At 37.1% G+C, this 22,365-nt stretch overlaps 1 protein-coding gene across 1 annotated transcript; it reads right to left on the bottom strand.

Annotated features, from left to right (window-relative positions):
- Window positions 1-12,837: 12,837 nt before the first annotated feature.
- On the bottom strand, window positions 12,838-14,589 carry LOC107704484 (uncharacterized). The gene is made up of 4 exons (XM_016507414.1): window positions 14,486-14,589; window positions 13,723-13,778; window positions 12,900-13,633; window positions 12,838-12,864 (listed from the first exon to the last, which is right to left on the bottom strand). The coding sequence occupies exons 1-3, from the start codon at window positions 14,587-14,589 to the stop codon at window positions 12,930-12,932; spliced, it is 864 nt and encodes a 287-aa protein (XP_016362900.1). The 3' UTR covers window positions 12,838-12,864; window positions 12,900-12,929.
- Between the last annotated feature and the right edge of the window lie 7,776 nt (window positions 14,590-22,365).

The following is a 22,365-nucleotide window of genomic DNA, read 5'->3' as shown; positions in this document are numbered from 1 at the left end:
TTTATGTTTACACGGCGCGATGCAACGCAACGCGTAAAAAGACAGTATAAGTCATTATAATCCATAATTATGTCCCCACTGGATGCAACGAATGCCTCGTTTATAATGGGTTTTCATGTTTTTGAATAATTGTTCAGGCCTGACGGCATCGTAAGGGGCATAACATTTCCGTCACATGCTTGAGGTATTCGGCCAATCACAACGCACTGGATAGCTGGCCAATCACAGCACACCTCGCTTTTTCAGACCGATGAGCTTTGTAAAAATCGATGCGTTTCAGAAAGGCGGGGCATAGAGGAGAAACAATAATGTACAGTATGTAGAAAATAATGTGTTTTTTGAACCTTAAACCGCATAAACACATTTAATTTCACCAAATACACAAAATAATGTTATTTTTAGCAGCATCATATGACCCCTTTAATAGAATTCCTGATTTGTAGGTAGTAATAATAGTGTTCTTCACCTAAATTAAATATCCGCATTAATTCCGTAAATGTAATGAAGGTGTTACCAGGAAACAGGTGATGTAGATGTGTTATGACTTTCTCCTTACATTTGGTATTTTTAAGCGGACTATGGTTGATAGTTAAGTCTGGGTTATGCCAGATAGGTAAGTTGATGTGTGGTATGAGCTCATGATTTATCAATGTATTATTTTGCCACCAAGCAGTGAGAGTTGTTTTAATCATCAAATTCTTAAATAGATTTTGTTGTTTGACTTTTTTTGTGAGTAATAGAAGATCAGATATGGTTATTTCTTTACATTCTTCTTGTTCTAACTCTAGCCACGGTTTTTGGGTAGTGTCATATGTGATCCATTTGCAAAGATATTGTAGATGAGATGCTAAGTAATAGTGTAGAAAATTTGGTGCTGCTAGACCGACTTGAGCTTTATTTTTTTGAAGTTTTTGTAAACTTATTTTAGGGTTTTTGTTTTTCCAGTAACATTTGCTTATTGTATTTTTTATTTTTTTGGACAGACAGTGTAAAGTCAACTCCAACACATCCCCAAGTCTTTCAACGGGGTTAAGGTCAGGACTCTGTGGTGGCCAATCTCAGCGACTGATATAAGAGCCACATTAGAGCAATAAAAATGTACCTTTAAATTTTAGTAATAAGACGGAATAAATGTTCCCACCTACTACTGTTACAAAATGACATTGACTTTGGTTTCCTCTTTAAGCTTGATGCCCTTGTAATCCCAAAATAATTTGTCTTCGGATATTGTTTGAGCATGGATTTGAGGTTGTTATATTTCACTAAAAAAAGACAAGACAAAAAGTAGAAAGGGGAAAAAAAAATCAGTTGCTATTCTCTCACCGCCATGATGTATGTCTAGATCTGATTATAAATGCTGCCAAGATCTAAAAAAGCCAATGACTGCACTTAAGATGCAGCAATTTTTCACCCCACTGCAGCGAGAAGATGACAGAACACATGGAATTTGGCGAAACTATAATGCGGTCCTGTGCCAGAGAGTGCAGGAGTCATATATTCTTTCCTGATGCATTACCATGTCACATAACAGTCCCCATCGTCCATCTTAATCTGACAAGCAGGGACAGAGATATTTAAGCAGGGCTCAATATAGTAGTCATATTTCATTCACTTTTTTTCATTGTGGTCCACTTGCATCACTCTGGTTGGTCCTTTCAGAGGGTTATTATTTTGTTAAGTGCATATGTTAAAGCCTCTGCTGGTTACTTAACCATATTAGATAATCTACGTTTAATTGCAAGGTCATTCCTGGTTTAATGCACTAAAAGAACTATGTTCAATAGTGACTATATTACATAGTGACGGAGTATTGTGCTATACAGAAGTAATTGAATCAAGGTTAGAGTAACGAACACGCAGGGCATTGTTTCTTGACACGCGTGGGAATTAAGATGTCTTGCTGTACTGTGCCCTTGACATGGAGGGTCTCGCCATGCAACTCATCTCATATCCTTTGCTGTTAGTCTCTATGGCTGCAAAAGTTCAAAAACATTTTGCTTGTATTAACATTTCCCTAGACAGGCCTGTCAAAAACAGCAGCATTCCAAGGAAAGCCTCAATTTCTGAAGTTGTATATTATTACTATTATTAGTTACAGAAAAAAAGAAAAGAAAAGAAAAAAAAAAACAGCACCAGGTTAGGTTTTATGGGTTTAACTTAATGGAATACTGTAGTTCAGACAAAAATGAAAATTTGCTGAAAATGTACTCACCCTCAGGCCATCCAAATGTAGATGTAGACAAGTTAATTTCTTCATCAGAACAGATTTGGAGAAATTTTGCATTACATCACTTGCTCAACAATAGCCTGCAGTGAATGGGTGCCGTCAGAATGAGAGTCCAAACAGCTGATGGCCAGAATCGACAGTTTACAGACATGCAGCATTTCACTTCACAATATATTAATTAATGGTCTGGAGTTTAGTGGATTACTTGTGGATTATTATGATGTTTTTTATCAGCTGTTTGTTTGGAGAAAGCGGTTTGTCAGTGGACATGGCAACAGCAAATACGTGTTTTGCTTAATACCAGTTTTCTGTTTCTGTCTTATAGAATACATATCTGCTAGTTGGGAGGATTAATTAATTCACTGCTTATTTTATTTAAAACTTTATGCTGATTGTGCATGTTGTTTGCCGTTTGCTGTAATTACAATCTACAAAAGTAATCTAGAATCTACAAGACTTTTTGCTACCTGTTTGCGCTTGTGGCAAACTGTACCACAGTAGTTTCAATTTCAAGCCATTCGCGTCCTATATGCTTTGCTGTGCTAATTAGAAAGGCGTGGACAGCTGTATTCACTCAAGTGGGTTAATCTGTGTATTTAAGTGAAGTCGGTGCGCTGGCGTGGGAGTGTCAGCCCTTGTGTGAAGACCGATGGGGTAAAGACCTGCGACTAAGACCAATGAGGTAAATACCTCAACCGAGCAACGACACAGACAAGGCACAGTTTTAGCTTTCCCTTATTCTACTTCCCTTCCTTTCCTCTCTGCACCACTTTCAACATGTGCTTCCATTATATTCCTGTTGTCTCTCAATGGAAACACTCTTACACAACACGCAGGACATAGTGAAATCATGCTAACCTGTGTCCTATCCACACTTCTTCTATTGCACCCTTGTATTTTTCCATGGGCCTCAGGAATTGTCAGTCAGCTGTCAACAAAGCTGACTTTATTCCATCCTTTGCTACTCAGTCAGCTCTTAGCCTCTTAGGCTTGACCAAGACTTGGATTAAACCTGAAGACACAGCAACCCCTGCTGCTCTTTCCAACAACTTATCTTTCACCCACACCCCCCATCAGGTTGGGAGAGGTGTGGGTACTGGTTTCCTTCCCACCCCCAAACACTTAACATCATTAGATGGAATTATGCCACAAATATGCTATTATCTACCCTAACTAGCTGCCAAGGCAATATCTGTCCTACTTACTCCAGATCAGCCCGTGCTACTCCCTGATGTCTGATGTCCTCTGCAAGCATCGGACTAAAATCAGGACAGTGGAGAGAAAATTGAGCAAATCAAAAGATTCAGCTGATCTCAGCAGGTATCAGTCAATGCTATCTTTATTTTCCACCAAAGTCCACACTGCCAAAACTACCTTCTTCCATAAAAAGATCAACAGCGCATCAGACACACGCAAACTCTTCAAAACATTCAGTACTCTCCTTTGTCCCCCTCCACCACCTCTTAACTGCTGACAATTTTGCTAATTACTTCACAAACCAAACCACATCCATCAGCAGTCAGTTCTCGGGTCCACTCACCCAGGATCTCTCAGCAAACACTCACACAGCTGGCCATTTTTTTCTGCTCCTTCTCACCTCTTACAGAAGATGAGGTCTCTAAACTAATTCTGTCCAGCCACCCTACCACCTGTCCTCTAGACTCAATCCCCTCACATCTCCTACAAGCTATCCCCTGCACTTCTGGTTTCACTCACTCACATCATCATCACAACTATTCTCACAGGCATTTTTCCCAGTATATTTAAGCAGGCTATGGTACCCCACTCCTTAAAAAAACTACACTCGACACCTCACTTGTTGAAAGCTACAGGCCTGTGTCTTTACTCGCTTTCAACCAAGTGTCTTTCTTCCTCTCACAGAACAACAAGCTGGAAAATAACCAATCTGGATTTAAAAGTGGCCATTCAACTGAAACCACCTTACTTTGTCACTGAAGAGCTATGGAGTACAAGAGCTGAGTCCACATCTTCAGTTCTCATTCTATCTATCTGCTGCATTTGACACTGTCAATCATCAAATCCTTCTGTCCACACTCTTATCGCTGGGCATCACCGGAACTCCACTCCACTCCACTTGTTTGAGTCTTACCTCACAGGTAGGTCCTTCAGGGAGGCTTGGGGAGGAGAGGTATCCAAATCACATCTACTGGTCACTGGGGTTCCTCAGGGATCTGTTCTTGGGCCCCTCCTCTTCTCTATATACACTACATCACTGGGACACATCATTCAGGCGTATGGTTTTTCCTATCATTGTGATGCTGATGGCACGCAGCTCTACCTCTCATTTCAACAAAATGATTCAATGGTACCTGCTCGGATCTCAGACTGCCTGACAGGCATCTTGGCATAGATGAAAAAGCATCACCTGCAGCTCAGCCTGGCAAAGACAGAACTTCTCATCTTCCCAGCCACATCACAGGTACAGCACCAGTTTACCATCCAACTGGGCTCATCAACGATAATCCCATCGAGTTTGGCCAGGAATCTCGTGGTGATCATTGAGGATCAGCTGACCTTAAAAGATCACATTTCAAAAATATCAGAATCATCCAGGTTTGCACTACACAACATCAGGAAAAACAGACCCTTCCTAACAGAGCATGCAACACAGCTTCACAACCAGACTCTAGTCATTTCTAGGTTGGACTATTGCAATGCTCTTCTGGCTGGACTTCCAACAATCAGACCTCTGCAAATGATTCAGAATGCAGCAACACGTCTTGTTTTCAATGAGCCAAAGAAAGCCCATGTCACACCGCTTCTCATCTCTCTGCACTGGCCTACAGTCATGGCTCGCATCAAGTTCAAGACATTGGTGCTTGCCTACAGAACTGCCATAGGCTCCACACCCTCCTGCCTCCGCTCTCTCCTATGCATCTACACCCCCTCCAGAAGCCTGCGGTCGGTAAATGAGCGGCGGCTCATTGTCCCATCGCAGAGAGGCACAAAATCACTCTCAGGGACATTTTCTTTCACCGTACCGTTGAAGTGGAAGTGGAATGTCCTATCTAACTCCATCCGAACAGCCGAAATCCCTCAAAATCTTCAAGAAACAACTGAAAATGAATCTCTTCTGTGAGCATCTAACTGCCTCCAATACTACAATAATAATATATTAATAATTCTATGCCTTCACTTTATCTGTTCTCTTATTATCCACCTGTCCTAGCTTTTTACTATTTTGAACGGTAACTGAAACCTTTTATAACAGGCACTTCTCGTGTTTATTGCCATCTTATGATACATCGCTTGTTGTGTTCCTAAACTGTAAGTCGCTTTGGATAAAAGTGTCTGCCAAATTAATAAATGTAAATGTAAATATTTGGACTCTCATTCTGAAGGCACCCATTCACTCCAGAGTATCCACTGGTGAGCAAATGAAGTAATGATTATTTTTTGCCAAATCTGTTATGATGAAGAAATTAATTCATCTATATCTTGGATGAGCTGAGGGTCAGTAAATGTTCAGCAAATTTTCATTTTTGGGTGAACTATTTATTTTAGTTTACAGTAAAAACTGTGCTTTAAAAAGCATTTAGTCAATTATTGTTTAATTGCTCTGACATTTGCACTGTCCACTGCATCAATGTCCTCTGTTGAAGAGCCTTTGTGTTTCTTCTCTTCGTTGTTCTCCTTTCTTACAGTCTCTTTCCCTTTCATCTCTGTAACACTTTGAGATTATTTTTATTTTTATTTTTAATGCAGACTGGTCTACTTCAGCCCTCCCATCGTTTGGGCCTCAGGGTGACTTTGCAATCTATTTTTAAATTTGTTTATTCACTTCAGTAATTGACAAATGCTACAGTCAGCAAGGCTTTCTCGGTTGCTACATTTCCCACTGCGCTTAGAGAACTTGCTGGAGGTGGATGTTTGTCAAAATTCAGAGCAGATATTGCAGGACACTTATCTGCGAAGTCCTGCAGGAAAACCCGGGATAGGCAAGCATCAGGGTGGTCAGGTTGGTTTATAACATATTGTAGCTGGTGTATCTCCGGCAATTTAGCAAGGACGGCCCACCAGCTTTGACATGGTCGACCTTTGCCCTGGTTGCTAATAGTCCAGTTGATTAACAGTTGACATCATGTAATCATTTAGCAGATATTGTTATTCATCTACACGAATGAGGAACACCACAAGAATTGTATCATGCAATAGCCAGCACTACTCACAGAGAACAGTTTCAAGAGTGCATAACAATGTTATTTTAATATTAATAAACTATTAACGTATGTAGACTATTAATATGTATTAATATTAACATAATCTTTTATTATGATCATTACTTTTTTTAATATTTTAAATCACCATTTATATTTTCTTATATTTCTTTATTTCAGTTATATAACTTTTTTTTACTTTTATTTTTAATTAGTTTAATTTACAATATTAACAATAAATATAGAACAATTTTAACAGGAAGGGATAAGATAACTCATACATTTAACATACATATCAAACATATGCTACAGCGTGTTCAGTTGTATACTTACACATCCATGTCAACACATATACACAAATATACATAAACACATGTGTATATACATATGCATATATACACACATATATTTGTACATACATCCACACACATATGTACCATCCCCCCAGTTAAAGAGAAGAGAAAAAAAAGAGAGAAGGAAAAAAATAATAAATAACCAACAAGAACAACAAGGCCAGTTAGGTGAGGTTAACTATTGCTATAGCAATTACTGTTTACTTAGCTGATGTTTTTGTTCTCTATATATCAACCACTTTTCCCAGTCCATTGTAAAATCTTTTTTTTTTCATCTTTACAGTATATGTAAGTTCTTCCATTAACAGGATTTCCTCAATTATCCCAAACCATTGTTTACAATTCAAAGTCATATTTTAAAGCCAATTCCTAGTTATAGTCTTTTTACAAGAAGAATCTTACATAAATATTGGTCGCTTTTAGGTACTATGCCTTTAATATTTCCCATAAATAAAAACCAAGAGGTTCTAGGTATTTTGTATCCAAACACTTCAGATATGACTACCTGCACATCATCCCAAAAGGATTGGATTTTCTCACAACTCCAAAAGATATGTGTGTGATTCGCTTCTAACTGTCCACACTGTCTCCAGCAAGCCTGCTGCCTGGACACTTGTTTGCTTTTGATCTTAGGTGTTATGAAGAATCGAATAAGGCACTTCCATGAACATTTCCTCCATATTTGTGAACTGGTAGTAGTTTGGTGTATTATCCACTTATCATACCAATCTGTTTCTGGTATTTCAGTCTTTTTTATCCCATTTCGATTTTATATATAATGTGGAGGAAGGACTGCAACACATCAGCACCTCATATAAAGAAGACATTATTCTGGGTAGTGTACGATTATAGGCATCGATCATCATTTTAGTAAGGGAGTGGATGTCATTTATTCTAATTTTCCTTTTTTTGTTATAGTAATCCCTTAACTGAAAATATCTAAATAAATCCTGATTTCTAAGTCCGAAATGATCTTTTAAGTCTTGGAAGCTTCTAATTTCACCCTCTGCAATTACACAGCACAAAGCTGTTATTCCCCTTGCCTTCCATGTTGAAATATTGGATCTTCCCTGCCTGACTTAAATTCTTCATCATGAGTAATCCACCTAAGTATTCCAATTTATTTCTCCAATTTGAAATGTTTAACAATAGAATGCCAAACTTTCAATGTTCAAATGTTCAAAATTATATCACATTATTTTAGTTTTAGTTTATTTTAGTACTTCAACTAAAACCTCTATTTATCTATTTTAGATAATTGCCAACACTCTAAAAAAAAATCCTGGGTTATTTTGTTCAACCCAAATGTTAATTGGGTTAAGCCTTTTGGGTCATTTTTTGGTGGTTATTTTTTCAGTGTTTGGGTAGTTTTTGTGTTACCCAGCTCCTGGGTCAGACATAGCAACCCAAAGTCTGAATAGTTTTTGTTTCTCAGATCCTGGGACAGACGTAACCCAGCGTTTGAGTTATTTATCGATGGGATTAGGTTAACTATTGCTATAGCAATTACTGTTTACTTAGCTGATGTTTTTGTTCTCTATATATCAACCACTTTTCCCAGTCCATTGTAAAATCTTTTTTTTTTCATCTTTACAGTATATGTAAGTTCTTCCATTAACAGGATTTCCTCAATTATCCCAAACCATTGTTTACAATTCAAAGTCATATTTTAAAGCCAATTCCTAGTTATAGTCTTTTTACAAGAAGAATCTTACATAAATATTGGTCGCTTTTAGGTACTATGCCTTTAATATTTCCCATAAATAAAAACCAAGAGGTTCTAGGTATTTTGTATCCAAACATTTCAGATATGACTACCTGCACATCATCCCAAAAGGATTGGATTTTCTCACAACTCCAAAAGATATGTGTGTGATTCGCTTCTAACTGTCCACACTGTCTCCAGCAAGCCTGCTGCCTGGACACTTGTTTGCTTTTGATCTTAGGTGTTATGAAGAATCGAATAAGGCACTTCCATGAACATTTCCTCCATATTTGTGAACTGGTAGTAGTTTGGTGTATTATCCACTTATCATACCAATCTGTTTCTGGTATTTCAGTCTTTTTTATCCCATTTCGATTTTATATATAATGTGGAGGAAGGACTGCAACACATCAGCACCTCATATAAAGAAGACATTATTCTGGGTAGTGTACGATTATAGGCATCGATCATCATTTTAGTAAGGGAGTGGATGTCATTTATTCTAATTTTCCTTTTTTTGTTATAGTAATCCCTTAACTGAAAATATCTAAATAAATCCTGATTTCTAAGTCCGAAATTATCTTTTAAGTCTTTGATGCTTCTAATTTCACCCTCTGCGATTACACAGCACAAAGCTGTTATTCCCCTTGCCTTCCATGTTGAAATATTGGATCTTCCCTGCCTGACTTAAATTCTTCATCATGAGTAATCCACCTAAGTATTCCAATTTATTTCTCCAATTTGAAATGTTTAACAATAGAATGCCAAACTTTCAATGTTCAAATGTTCAAAATTATATCACATTATTTTAGTTTTAGTTTATTTTAGTACTTCAACTAAAACCTCTATTTATCTATTTTAGATAATTGCCAACACTCTAAAAAAAAATCCTGGGTTATTTTGTTCAACCCAAATGTTAATTGGGTTAAGCCTTTTGGGTCATTTTTTGGTGGTTATTTTTTCAGTGTTTGGGTAGTTTTTGTGTTACCCAGCTCCTGGGTCAGACATAGCAACCCAAAGTCTGAATAGTTTTTGTTTCTCAGATCCTGGGACAGACGTAACCCAGCGTTTGAGTTATTTATCGATGGGATTTTGCGTCCTCTTAAGGAGAGAGCAGGTCTAAGCCCCATCGAATTGATGCATTTCTTCGATAAAATACAGGTTTGTGTACATTTTATTTTAAAATCGTTACTGTGCTGTATATCGTTCAATTTTATGCAGAGCAACATACAGGCGCGCAGTGTGAATCACCTAAAGGAGTGTCGCGTCAGTATTTTCGTGTGATAGAAAGGCCTGATGCCTTGCATAAAATAAATGACTTTATTCATAAAGATACAGAATATAAATACTTTTGATGTTAAAATATGTCCTCAGAGCGGTTTACTGCTTCTTTATGGGCAGGTTATGGAGTCAGTCACAGCATGTTTCTGCTAGAATGAAACGCAGGGCTGCAGTTCCCCACCGAACAGGATTCCAGCGCAGGCATGCGAACCAGTGCCGTTACCGTGGAAACAGAATAAAAGAGACTGGTCGATTACGCGCGAGTTACTTCTGTTTAATGCTGATTTTTTTTTACTTCTAATGTTTGTTAAACGAGTTTAAATGTAGGCAATATGTATGCCCTACAGGCTATTAAAACGATATAAACAATGCTTTAAATGATATAAATAAGTTATCATGCAAACCAGTGGTTTTGTGGAGTATTTTACACAAGTTTAGTTAATCTGTAAACATTAATTCATGTATGAAGTAAAAAATAAGATAGTATAGTAAAAAGGAATCAACCCATTATGCTGGGTTAAATAAACAACCCAATTTCCTGGGTAAAATTAACCCAAAATGTGTTCTGTCCTATATTTACCCAGGCCTTGGGTTAAAAATAACCCAAACTGAGTTGTTTTTATCCCAGTGTTTTCACTTTTTGAAGTTAAAGTTTTTCATCTAATATTTAATTTTGGCAAGCTAACTTGTATTGTTTTGTTAAAGCAGATAAAACATGTTTTTAGTCTAAATTTTTACATTTAGATTACAAAGTATATTCTACTATTCAACTTCTGCGGTTCTGCCCATCCATTTATTTTTATGTAGATGTTTTTTCAGATGTGCAAGTTCAATTTACAGCTAATTCTGTGGTTGTATAGCAACCAACAAGAGCAGCATATTCATAGTTTTCACATGACGTCACATTCTAAGTAAAACGATCCCTAGGAGGGCAAAAAATACATTTTCCGCTGCCCGCCTACCAGGAAGCAAGTGATACACGGTTACTTTAAGTTTGTTACTTTTGCGTTGCCAAAATGCTGGATGGTAGTTGTGCTTTCTGATACACTAATCGCGGCAGAGACAAGCCTGGGCTGTGTTAGGTGAGGGATTCCCCGCAAGGTAAACGTAAACAATACCGCAGTCGAGCCGCGGCAGGGACCTGGCGCTTTTGAATGATAGAAATGCGGCAGCGTATGCCGTAACATGGATCGGAAGTGCCCAACACTTGCAGTTTGTGTCCATATCTTTCTTTTTCTTAAGTTGAGAGGTGATCCAAATAAAATGTAACTGCTTTTGCGGCGTCTCTATGGGGGAGTCCTGGTTTGAGCCGCTATGTTGGTCTGTTGTTTTGCCCTCCAGGTCACCGTGCATGTCACATGACTGAAAACTATGAATTGCTCTTTTTTTTTTTTTTTTTTTAAAGTAGGCTTCAACAAAAAGGGCAGTACTGTCTGATCTGAGCCTAACAATGTTACACTATTACTTCACTATACACTCACCACATACTCCTGCACGAGATGATCAGGATCCTCGTTTAGGTAGATGCAGAGTCCTTTGATGACACATTCCCGACCAGCATCAAAGCATATGACTGCATTTTAACACAAAGCTGTTCCAAATTACAGATAGTTGTTTTATTTGAATGCAAAGGTAAAGACATTTCATCATCAATTGACTACCAATGGACATAATACATAGGTTTGTTTGATTTGTTTTCCTAATAATAAATTACAGTAGACCACAAGAACATTTTTCAAATAATAATTACTTATTGGCGTACTTAGGACTTTAAAATTAATTTAGTATTTGTCCCTAGTGTTTTTTTATTTATGTTTTTATTCTTAAGTTACTTGCTACTCAAGTAATTTTTTCAGTAAATCCTTTTGTACTTTTGATTTATACTTTTGCGTCGAATCTACGTCGTAGCCTACGCTTAGCCCAACGTGCACCTCCCCAAAAATGTAACTACATGTCGCAGCGATGTGGAACGCAAAACTGTGATTGGTCAGCTGGATAGCCTTGCAATGCCTCCAAGCCCACAGGAAGTGCTCCATGCTTTGAAGTAAATTTTCAGAATGTGATCCATTTTGTCAATAACATTTGAAAAGTCTATAAGAGCCGCACATATATAATTTTACCCCCTTTAAGTAAGCGGGAGCTAAACAGGAAGTTAGCCTGTTTGGCCGGCAAAAGTCGACACAATGGAAGCTGTAGCGCTACCACCAACTAGCGTTTTGGTGGTGTAATTGCAGAACAACGCCGAAACCAACACACAAGTATAAATCCATGGCTACGGCGTAGACTTGATGCAGAAGTATAAATTAAGCTTAACTCAAATAATTATTTTGACGACCAGATTTACTTGAGTACAGGTTTTGCCTACTCTACCCACCTCTGCCAACCTAATCCCAACATGGGAAAAAATGCAACTGAAAGTTAAATAGTTAGAATTCTTACCGTCACCATGGCAGACATGTCTCTCAGCTTCTTTCCCTGTTGCCCCGATCTCTTCTCAAACACCTTCAGCAAATTTGCAGTGAATAGGTCCAACTGTGAGAGGAACCTTGACTGTAGAGGCATGGTGGTGATCCGTTTAAACTCTGCATTTATCTGAAACATTAGTACAGGGACATGCATACAAGATATTAGTTAGACCTAAAACTGAGGTTGGGAAGAAATATCATTTAAATGTGGTTCAACTGAATTCAACGAAACAAATGTAAAGTTATTATGTCATTATTTCTTAGCTGCAACAATCCCTCTATTTGTCAAATACCATCTTAATATTTTCATGCTTCTTTTCCTTAGAGAAATTTCATTTTTAAGAGTAGATCAAATGCAGTATTTCCAAACATGAATGTAGTAAACTGTGGAGGCCCACCACAGTTTCACATCAGACATACTACAATACATAAACCTCTGTAAGCATTAAAACAAGCCTGCAAGCCACATCATTGCATGCAAAGTGGAGCCAAGTGTTAGTCTAACCTTAAATCTACCACACAAGATTTCACAATTTTACTGATAAGTTTTTTTACTTGCCTCCATTACATCAAAGAGAGCTGGCCATCTCTCTTGAAAGTCGCTGATCATCGGAGCACAACGTATTACTTCTTGTCTTCTTAATGCAAACGTTTTCTCCATTTTAGCCCTAATTGTCTCTCTGTTATTACGCTGCTTGATATCTGAAATGAGTTCAACCCTCATCGTCTCCAGGGACTCTTTGCACTCCCCAAGTGGAAAGGAGGGATAGTAGGCCACTTCACCCCCTTTGGTTTCTTAACGTCAAAGGCAGGACTACGTTTACCATCAGGTTTATGTTTCAAAGCATTTACACAAACTTCAGGACATCCTACTTTCCGGAGATGTGTGCGGTAGTTGGACAGCTTGTATTTGAGGCTGGTCTTCCATCCTCCATAGCCAGTAGCTGAGCCTCTCTCTTGTAAACATGGATGCCTCTTGATGAGCGCCTCAGCAACTTGGTCAAACTCCCTGTCTGTGACATAGACTTTGTGCTGGACTATCGCTTGTATCAACCCCTCTAGTATATCGGACTTCAGCTTTGGATCAGGAATGAGCAGGGTCCCCTTTTCTCTGAAAGCTGCGTCGGCTTGTTCAAGCTTTAACTCTGCATCATATGAAAAACGAGGAACATTAAAAAAATCTGGCCACGAAGACCTTGAAGAGGTGGACTGGGACGATGAGAGAATTATGGTGCTATCATCAGAAGAACATAAGGAGTCATCATTGTGAGTGGTTGGTGAGTCAACGTCAGCACAGTGATCTCCATCGAGAGGTCTGCAGGATGTGTATATGACCTTGACTATAGCTTGTCTTGTACTTCTTCCACAGAAGTGAGGTTCATGAAGTCGTTGCCAAAAAGTGTATCCATAAATTGCAGTCGAAAGGATTGTTTTATTTTACATTGAGTCTTTATCTCAGTCTCTAGGTCAGTTACAGTTGAAGGTAGACCAGAAGGAAACACCACCCTCTGACAGCTGTCTGGCCCCAAGATTACTCTGAGAATCGCTGTCATGGTCTTACTGCACTGTCTGTTAAGAAAAAGAACAATAATACGTTTGTCATCTGAAAGAGTAAACTGTTGAGATCAAACGTGCAAGTATGCAAGTTTGTCAAACACCATGCTAAGGAGGAAAGACATCCAAGACATAAAAACATATAGACCAAGGTTATTATAGTTTAGCATTTTCTAGTTTTAATTTGTTTTAAAATGAGTTTGGTTGTTTATTTTTTTTAAATGCTTGGTTTTACTTAAATTTTATTAGTTTCAGTGTAAGTTTAATCTTTCTATGTATTATGGGACTCTGTAGATTTCTCCCGACTTTCGCCGCCAAGATGCCAGGCGACAGGCATGGACTAAAACGGGCACAGCTAAGAAATTTGAAGAGATTTCATTTCCACCCGAAATATTAGTCTTATGTAGGCCCTATAAAATCAATTGGCAAAAGACGAAAACTAAAGACATTACTTTATAATTTTAGTATATTTTTGTTAGTTTGCAAGCAAGCAGTTCCAATTATCATTTTTTTTGTAAGGACTCATTTTGATTTCAGTTAACTATAATTTTTTCACACACCTAGTTATTATTTGCTTAGTTTTCATTAACGATAATAACCTTGACATAGACAAATTTAAGAGTGTGCCCTCATGTTCATGTTATGTATCCAATCATCGTGTCCAACTTATTAACTTACTTTAAACACAGATGGATCTTTTCAAGGTCACCATCCGCGCACACCCAACCAGATAGGCAGCCAAGGGATACTCATCAACCAGTTCACAGACTTCAACAAGAGCAAGTTCTTGTGCTGGAGATGGAGTCAGCTCATAGGCTCCATCCATAGTGCTCTCTATACCATCCACACAGCAGTTTCAAAACAAAAAACAATCTTGGATGCAAAATGCATATTTGATGGATTTCCCCAAACTCAGGCAGTACACCTTCAGACCCATGGGCAACTACCATACCTGCCCTGTAGTTTATTCCCTTGCTCCAAACATTTTTTGAAAGGTGTATTTCAGATAGATCAGGATATCTTTGTTTGAAAGATTGAGCCAACTCTTCCTTCAAAAAACCTAACGGGACAAGAGATGCATTTGACACATCCAGAATTGGTTTATCAATACTTGGAGACGACAAGTGGTACCCAATCATATACTGATGTTTCACAGCCAGAGAGAGGAGCACATTTTTAAAGCAACTCGTGCGTTTAATTACCCTTTTAAAGAAACTGTGCTTTGCCTCAAACCTCATGGTCCAAAGACCCACAAGAGGCCCAAACAACTTTATTAGTTTTGGATAATGTTCTAGATAATGATGTTTGGGCAGCAGTCTATTCTGTGGAAACACCTCTTGATGCCTTTGTCTATGGTCAGAAACTTTGCTTTCAAGGAATGCAATAGACTCATCGTTGTGGACTGGGGCAACCACAAGCTCCACGATCTGTTTTAGATCCAACAAGACTTGCCATGCAAGATCAAGCAAAGGAATTTGGGGCCCAATTAGAAAGGGAAGCAATCTTAGCAAGCTCCAGTTTTCATGGGCATTACCGCCTATGGTTTTCTTGCTTGACAGATTTTGCGGCAAAACATGAGGTTTATTTGTTTTGTCTGTCCACTTGTATGGAAAGTGAAGAATGGAATTGTTGATATCATCCAAGCTGATATACTTCTTTGATATTAGTATTTTGAGACAACTTGCTATTTCAACAGGCACAATGCCTTCAAAGAGGTCATGGGCAATGTCAGGAGGGTAGCCACTGACAACATGAAAATGAGAAAGGGCTTTAGTCAAAGGACATGCTCGTTTAACTCCAAAACAGTTACTGCCACTATCTAAGGCTGCTTTGACATGAGACCCGTGTGTTTCTTTTGTTCTGAGGATAAACGTTTCTGATCTCACCTCATTCAATGCAATTTCTGAGGCTGTTGCAGTACAAAAACGACAAAAATAGGGGCCTGTAAAACTCTCAACAAAGCCTGCTATTCCGTGAGCTCCTAAATTGTCTGCAGCAACTGACTGAACTGTACCTTTAAGCGATCTGCCCAGTTGTGGAACAAATATTCCATTAACTTCCAAAGACCTGAGATCTCTAACAAGTGGTTCTAAAACCTTGTCATAGCCATAGCACTTCACATTTTGCACAACAGTGCTAAGTAGATGGAGGTCAAAGACGAATTACACCCAGGAGGAGGTGCCTAGAGGGTTGCAGACCTCGAAGTCATCAACATACAAACTTACAGATAGTCTTAACTCCTCCCCTGACAAAAAAGTGTTTTGCTTAAAATGCAGACCGTCCCTGAAACACCTGTACACAATTTCACCTGAAGTCTCCGCTTCTGTTTTGTGATTACAAACTATCTTGTCCAAGATATCTTTCCTATTCAAAAGCACTTGTAGTGATTCAAGAATGGGGAGTTGCAAGTGGGACCGTTGAAAAAAAGCGCGGACTTTTCTTTCTTCTTCCCGAAATGCATTGCACCCGTGCGTGAATATCGTGAGATAAAATGAGAACTGGTATTCACTTGATTGACTTACTCTATCCCAACATGAGCTAAATATGTTCGTGCACGCTTTTTGCATATAATGTGCAGTCTACACAATGCTATCACGTTTTACTTAAGAACATAAAACCCTTTAGTAAAATATACTAAATATAATTTCATAAATCTAACAGGTGACCAGTCTCCCTTTTTTCAGTGTACCGTACTACTAAAGTTTTATTATGCTACATATAAATATATATATAAGTTGTGCATTTTGAAATTTGACAATTTTTCAATGACTAAATGTGTGGAATGGAAAAAAAAATACTACAAAACCATTCATTCACTCATTAATTCACTCATTCATTCATTTATTCAGTAATTCACTCACATGCTTTAATGTATTTTATAATTTGGCATTTTTGATCACTAAAAATATTCATATTTGAAATCGAAAATTAATCCAAAATGTTTAGAATATTTTTTTTCTATGATTTACTGAATGGATGATATATACCTTTCTTAAATAAATACATATTTCTGTAATTTCAATAAACATGTTCGAAATGGAAGAAGAAATGCTTCAAACCATTTCATTAATTCATTCATTCATTCACTTTTATATAATATCTATATATTGTTGATCACTAACATTCAGAACTGAAGAAACAAATACCACAAACACATACATATTTAGAATATTCATATGATTTATTTAATGGATGTGATTTTTAAATAAACACATACATAAATCTAATTTACATGATTTTATGTATTGTGTAAATTGCCTTTTTTGATCACTAAACATGTTCATATTTTTTTTTGTAAATGATGCAATCAAAAAGAACAAAATCAATCAATTAGAAGTAAATGAAATTTATATGTTTTTATGCACTTTGATATTTTCTATGACTACTCATACTGAGAATTGGGGGAAACACACACACACACACACACACACACACACACACAGGATAACACAGGATATATAATTACTTGCACATTTGTACAAAATTGTATCCAAATTAGCCAGCAAATTCAGTAATCATGTTTCATAACTTTGACGTGTTGGCAGATTCAAGTTGTGAAGGTATTTCTGCCAAAGTTGTTTTGAAACATTTCATAGTTTAAACTGTTTTACACTATGGGTTTTAAACCATATTTTTGTATTGAAGGGAAGCAAAAAAATAATTATTTAATTGCTTCAAACAAATCATTACTTGCTTCAAACAACCTTTGCAATTTTGCCACAATGGGTCTGGGTTAAAGATGCAATTACTAATTATTATGGTGAACTGGGCCACGTGATAAAAATGTATTTGTTATTCTGATTGCGTGTTAACGGAGCTTCTGATTGTTGATTCAATTTTTAGAATTTTTAACCTTTATAACATGTGCAACACGAAAGTGAAAAACATTGTGCATCTGGGGCTCTCTCTTCTCAAATATGGCTGGTGCAAAAGTCAGTAAAAGGTCCCGCATTACTCTAATGGCCATTAAATGACAAAAGCTGTCCAAAAAGACCAGCTGGCCTGTCTACTCTCTGCTCATTACCATTTTCATGAGCTTGCCTCATGCTAGTCCAGATAATGGCCAAGCAACCCAAAGCAATGGCATTTTACAAAAACTACACACATTCGTCATGTCATAGTATGACTCCTGCTAATACAACACACGGCATGCATGTTTGATATTCACACGAGGACAAGATGTTAACGTGGCGCACATGTTCTTCTTTTTATATAGATAGTGCTGTTGTATCCCAGAGGCTATGAAATGTATTCCTTGATGTGGGAGTGAAGAAGCGTACTTTCATGCTACAGTTGAGAGGCTTGTATAAACCTCAGTGTAAAGAGATTTACAGGTGGATGCACCGTGAAGAAACAAGTAACTCACTTGAGCTCACTTGAGGCCCGGAGAACTGCTGCTGGTGTCAAATGATGTTTCGCAACCAAAGAGAGTGTACGTCGTGTTCAAGAGTGAGTCAGAGGTGGAATAATTCAAATTGAAATTCTGCACTAGACTAGCAAAATCAATCCATCTAGATTTAGTCAGATTCATTCAATACAAAGCTTTTTTTGTCCCTGTCTGCATGTGAAACTTTTATCATCAAGCCTGACATATATTTTAAACAATGAGTGAGTAGTTTGATTGATTTATGTGGCTTTTTAAAAGTCTGTATTGCAAAGAAAAAAAGAGTTTATTTATGAGATTGGTAATGCATTGGTGCATTCGATTCAGCATGCTTGTAGGATGCTTTTACAATTATTATTATTTTTTTATTTTTTATTTTTTTTTTATTATCATGCTGAATGTCACAATTTATAGCCTGGACTTGAAGAGAGGGAGTTTTATGTCCCAAATATTTAATCTGCATTTCCAGCAGTGGAGATATTGCAGAATCATCACTCAAGCTGTGTTCAGAATAACATGCATGCAATATAATTGTTTCAAATAATTAAATTACAGGATAAATTGGAATGGATAAACAATGTATTTAATTAAATAGAAATTGCTTAAATACTTAAAAATGGATTTAATTTTGACAAAATTATTTGTCAACTAAAATTAAAGTAAAACCGACTAAAATAATATGGGATGACAAAACATACAAAATATAAAACATAAGACATATTGACAACTGAAGGAAAACATTACAGGTCAAAGAATTGAAAAATTTAGCAACATTTGATCAAAAACAGCCAGCAAATGCAGAGATCATGTTGAATTGTGCGATATATAAAAAAACTTGAGATATATAAGTGAGCAGTAATTTATTTTTTCTTCCATTTTGAGTGCTCTGTACTGTTGTTTTCATTGGGAAATCTTACCACTACCTTTGTTTTCCGCAAATAGTAATGCTCTTATTTCGGAAATATTGCATTTGTATCTTAGGACGCAACAGACTATAAACATTCAGTGGAATGGATAATTGTAAGGATGAAAAGGACAGTATGAATTAATATCTCATTATACTTCATGCCTGTTTACCATCAATTCACTTCAATATGTGTAATCTCTTCTGAAGAGCTATTAAAGAGATGTATTTATTATAATACAGTACAGGCACTTTTTTCGGCTCATAAATGCATAGTAAATATGCATTTTTGTTTTTTTAATTATCATGCTGAATGTCACAATTTATAGCCAGGACTTGAAGAGAGGGAGTTTTAGGTCCCAAATATTTAATCTGCATATCCAGCGATGGAGATACTGCAGAAGCACCACACAGGCTATGTTCAGAATAACATGTATGCAACATAATTGTTTCAAATAATTCAATAAAAGGATAAATTGGAATGGATAAATAATGTATTTAACTAAATAGAAATTGCTTACATACTTAATTGATTTGATTTTGCACTTTCCTATTGACTAAATTATTTTTTTTAGAAAGTCAACTAAAATTAGAGTAAATCTGGCTAAAATAAAATGGAATGACAAAACATACGAAATATAAAACACAAAAAAACTCAAATGTTCAACCAAGATCTGCACCAAAACCTCCAGTGTAAAAGTGCATGAAGAGAAAACACAACAAGAGACAAGAACACAATACTGGTTTTAGATTAGGAAACAAAACATGATTGTTATTAAGTAAAAACCCTTCTCTAGGAGACATGGAATACTGCCAAGCTAGTTAAATGGTGCCTTAAGCTTTTCCAATCCTAACTGTGAGATATCACTAAGTGCTCTACATCCCTCATAAGCATATATAGGTATCAGGACCAGCCGCACAAACCCCGCAGCCTTCCCTCACAGCGGGAGCTACATTAATTAAGGCGCAGATTGCCGCCTTCTTGTCACTGCGACATGGCTTCTTTGCACAGCTTCTGAGATGCCTGGTTGAGAATCTCCACTTGAGCGCTGAACAGCCTGGGTCCTGTAGCTTATCGTCACAATTAGAATATCACACTAGTCTACTGTGGGAAAGCCTCGCCAGCTAAATCAGCCGTGCCAGTGAAAGAAAGGATAAAGCAGGAGTCAGGTGTGTTACCTGGAGATATGGAGCCGCAGAGAGGGTAATTACATTAGAATGAGGTTGGAAGGCAGCTTGTTAGGGTGACTTTGGCACACCTGAACGAAGCTGATTTACAAGTTCTCAAATTGTTTGCACTGAATGTTTACTTTCTAATTTCTGTTTTATTTGACAGGGAAAGCTGGCACACATACATGCAGTTTTGGTCAACATTTTACATACACTTTGCAGTATCTGCAAAATGTTTATTATTTTACCAAAATAAGAGGGATCATACAAAATATTTTATTTATTTATTTATTTATTTGTTTGTTTGTGCTGACCTGAATAAGATATTTCACATAAAATACGTTTACATATAGTCCAGGTTCAAACACTCACTGATGCTCCAGAAGGGAAAACAATGCATTAAGAACTAGGGGTGTATACTTTTGAACAGAATTAAGATGTGTACATTTTTCTTATGTTGCTTAAATATTTTTAATGTATTTTTTTCTCATTTTGTAAGTCTATTCAGAAGCTACAAAAGATACTTACATGTTTCCCATAAGACAAAATAAGTTCAATTTACCCTGTTCTTCAAGTTCAAAAAAATTCAACCTCCAGGCTCTTAATGCATCGTGTTTCCTACTGGAGCATCAGTGAGTGTTTGAACCATTTGTAATAGTTGCATGTAAGTCCCTCAGTTGTCCTCAGTGTGAAATGGTGGATCTCAAAATCATACAATCATTGTTGGAAAGGGTTTAAAACACAAAAGATGCTAGAAAACCAAAGAATTTGTGGGACCTGGAGGATTTTTTACTGATGAACTTAACTGTTCAGGACAAAACACAAAACACACAACACAACAACAAAAAAAAACAAACAGCTGTGGATCATCCAGGTAACAACACATAGTATTAATAATCAATTGTATGTAAACTTTTGAACTGGGTCATTTTTATAAATTCAACTTATTTTCTCTTGTGGACTATATGTAAACGTGTTTTTTTTGCGGGCTTTCTTGTGCATCATCTTTAGAAGAGGCTTCCTTCTGGGACGACAGCCATGCAGACCAATTTGATGCAATGTGTGGCGTATGGTCTGAGTACTGATAGGTGGGGCCAACACTTTTTCACACCACTGTATATATATATATATATATATATATATATATATGTGAGCACTGCTATGATTGGCTTACAGTTGTGTATGTTTGACAGCCTACATCCTTTATAAATGGATGTGTCTGCATTGACATCACTTCCTGTTTGTTGTTGCCGTGTGTTTCGAGCTTGCGCTCCGTCAAGTTAATGCTTTATCGTCTATTTTTTATCTTGAAATACATTTTATACACCATAATTTTCGTTTCTATAATGTGTGAATATATCCCCTATCGTATTCTATAACAAAAACAATCAGAGCGCCTTGTTATCACTAGTTTTATTTTGATTTCCCGAGTCAGCTATAAGCAATTACTTAATAGTAATGACTTTATGAATTTATTCACTGATAAAATAGATAACATCAGAAATACAATAACAAATGTAGATTCTACAGTGTCTAATACTTCAGCTTCATTCATCGCACCCAAAGATAAACTACAGTGCTTTACAACTATAGGACAGGAAGAGCTAAATAAACTTGTCACTGCATCTAAACCAACAACATGTTTATCAGATCCTGTACCCACTAAATTACTGAAAGAGTTGTTACCTGTAGCAGAAGAACCGCTTCTCAATATTATTAACTCGTCGTAATCTTTAGGTCACGTCCCAAAACCATTCAAGCTGGTGGTTAAGCCTCTTATTAAGAAACCACAACTAGATCCTAGTGAACTGGTGAATTACAGACCCATTTCAAATCTTCAGTTTATGTCTAAAATTTTAGAAAAATTTGTCTGCTCAATTGTGTTCCTTCCTGCAAAAAATGATCTCTATGAAAAATTTTTCTCAGGTTTCAGGTTTCAGGCCCCACCACAGCACAGAAACTGCACTTGTTAAAATTACAAATGACTTGCTTCTTGCGTCAGACCAAGGCTGTATCTCATTGCTAGTTTTACTTGATCTTAGTGCTGCGTTCGACACTATAGATCATGACATACTCATAGATCGATTACAAAACTATACAGGTATTCAAGGGCAGGCTTTAAGATGGTTTAGATCCTACCTGTC

This window comes from Sinocyclocheilus anshuiensis, unplaced genomic scaffold (assembly GCF_001515605.1).
Source record: "Sinocyclocheilus anshuiensis isolate Anshui unplaced genomic scaffold, SAMN03320099.WGS_v1.1 scaffold2080, whole genome shotgun sequence".
NCBI lineage: Eukaryota > Metazoa > Chordata > Actinopteri > Cypriniformes > Cyprinidae > Sinocyclocheilus > Sinocyclocheilus anshuiensis.
This window is presented reverse-complemented; position numbering and strand designations above follow the sequence as displayed.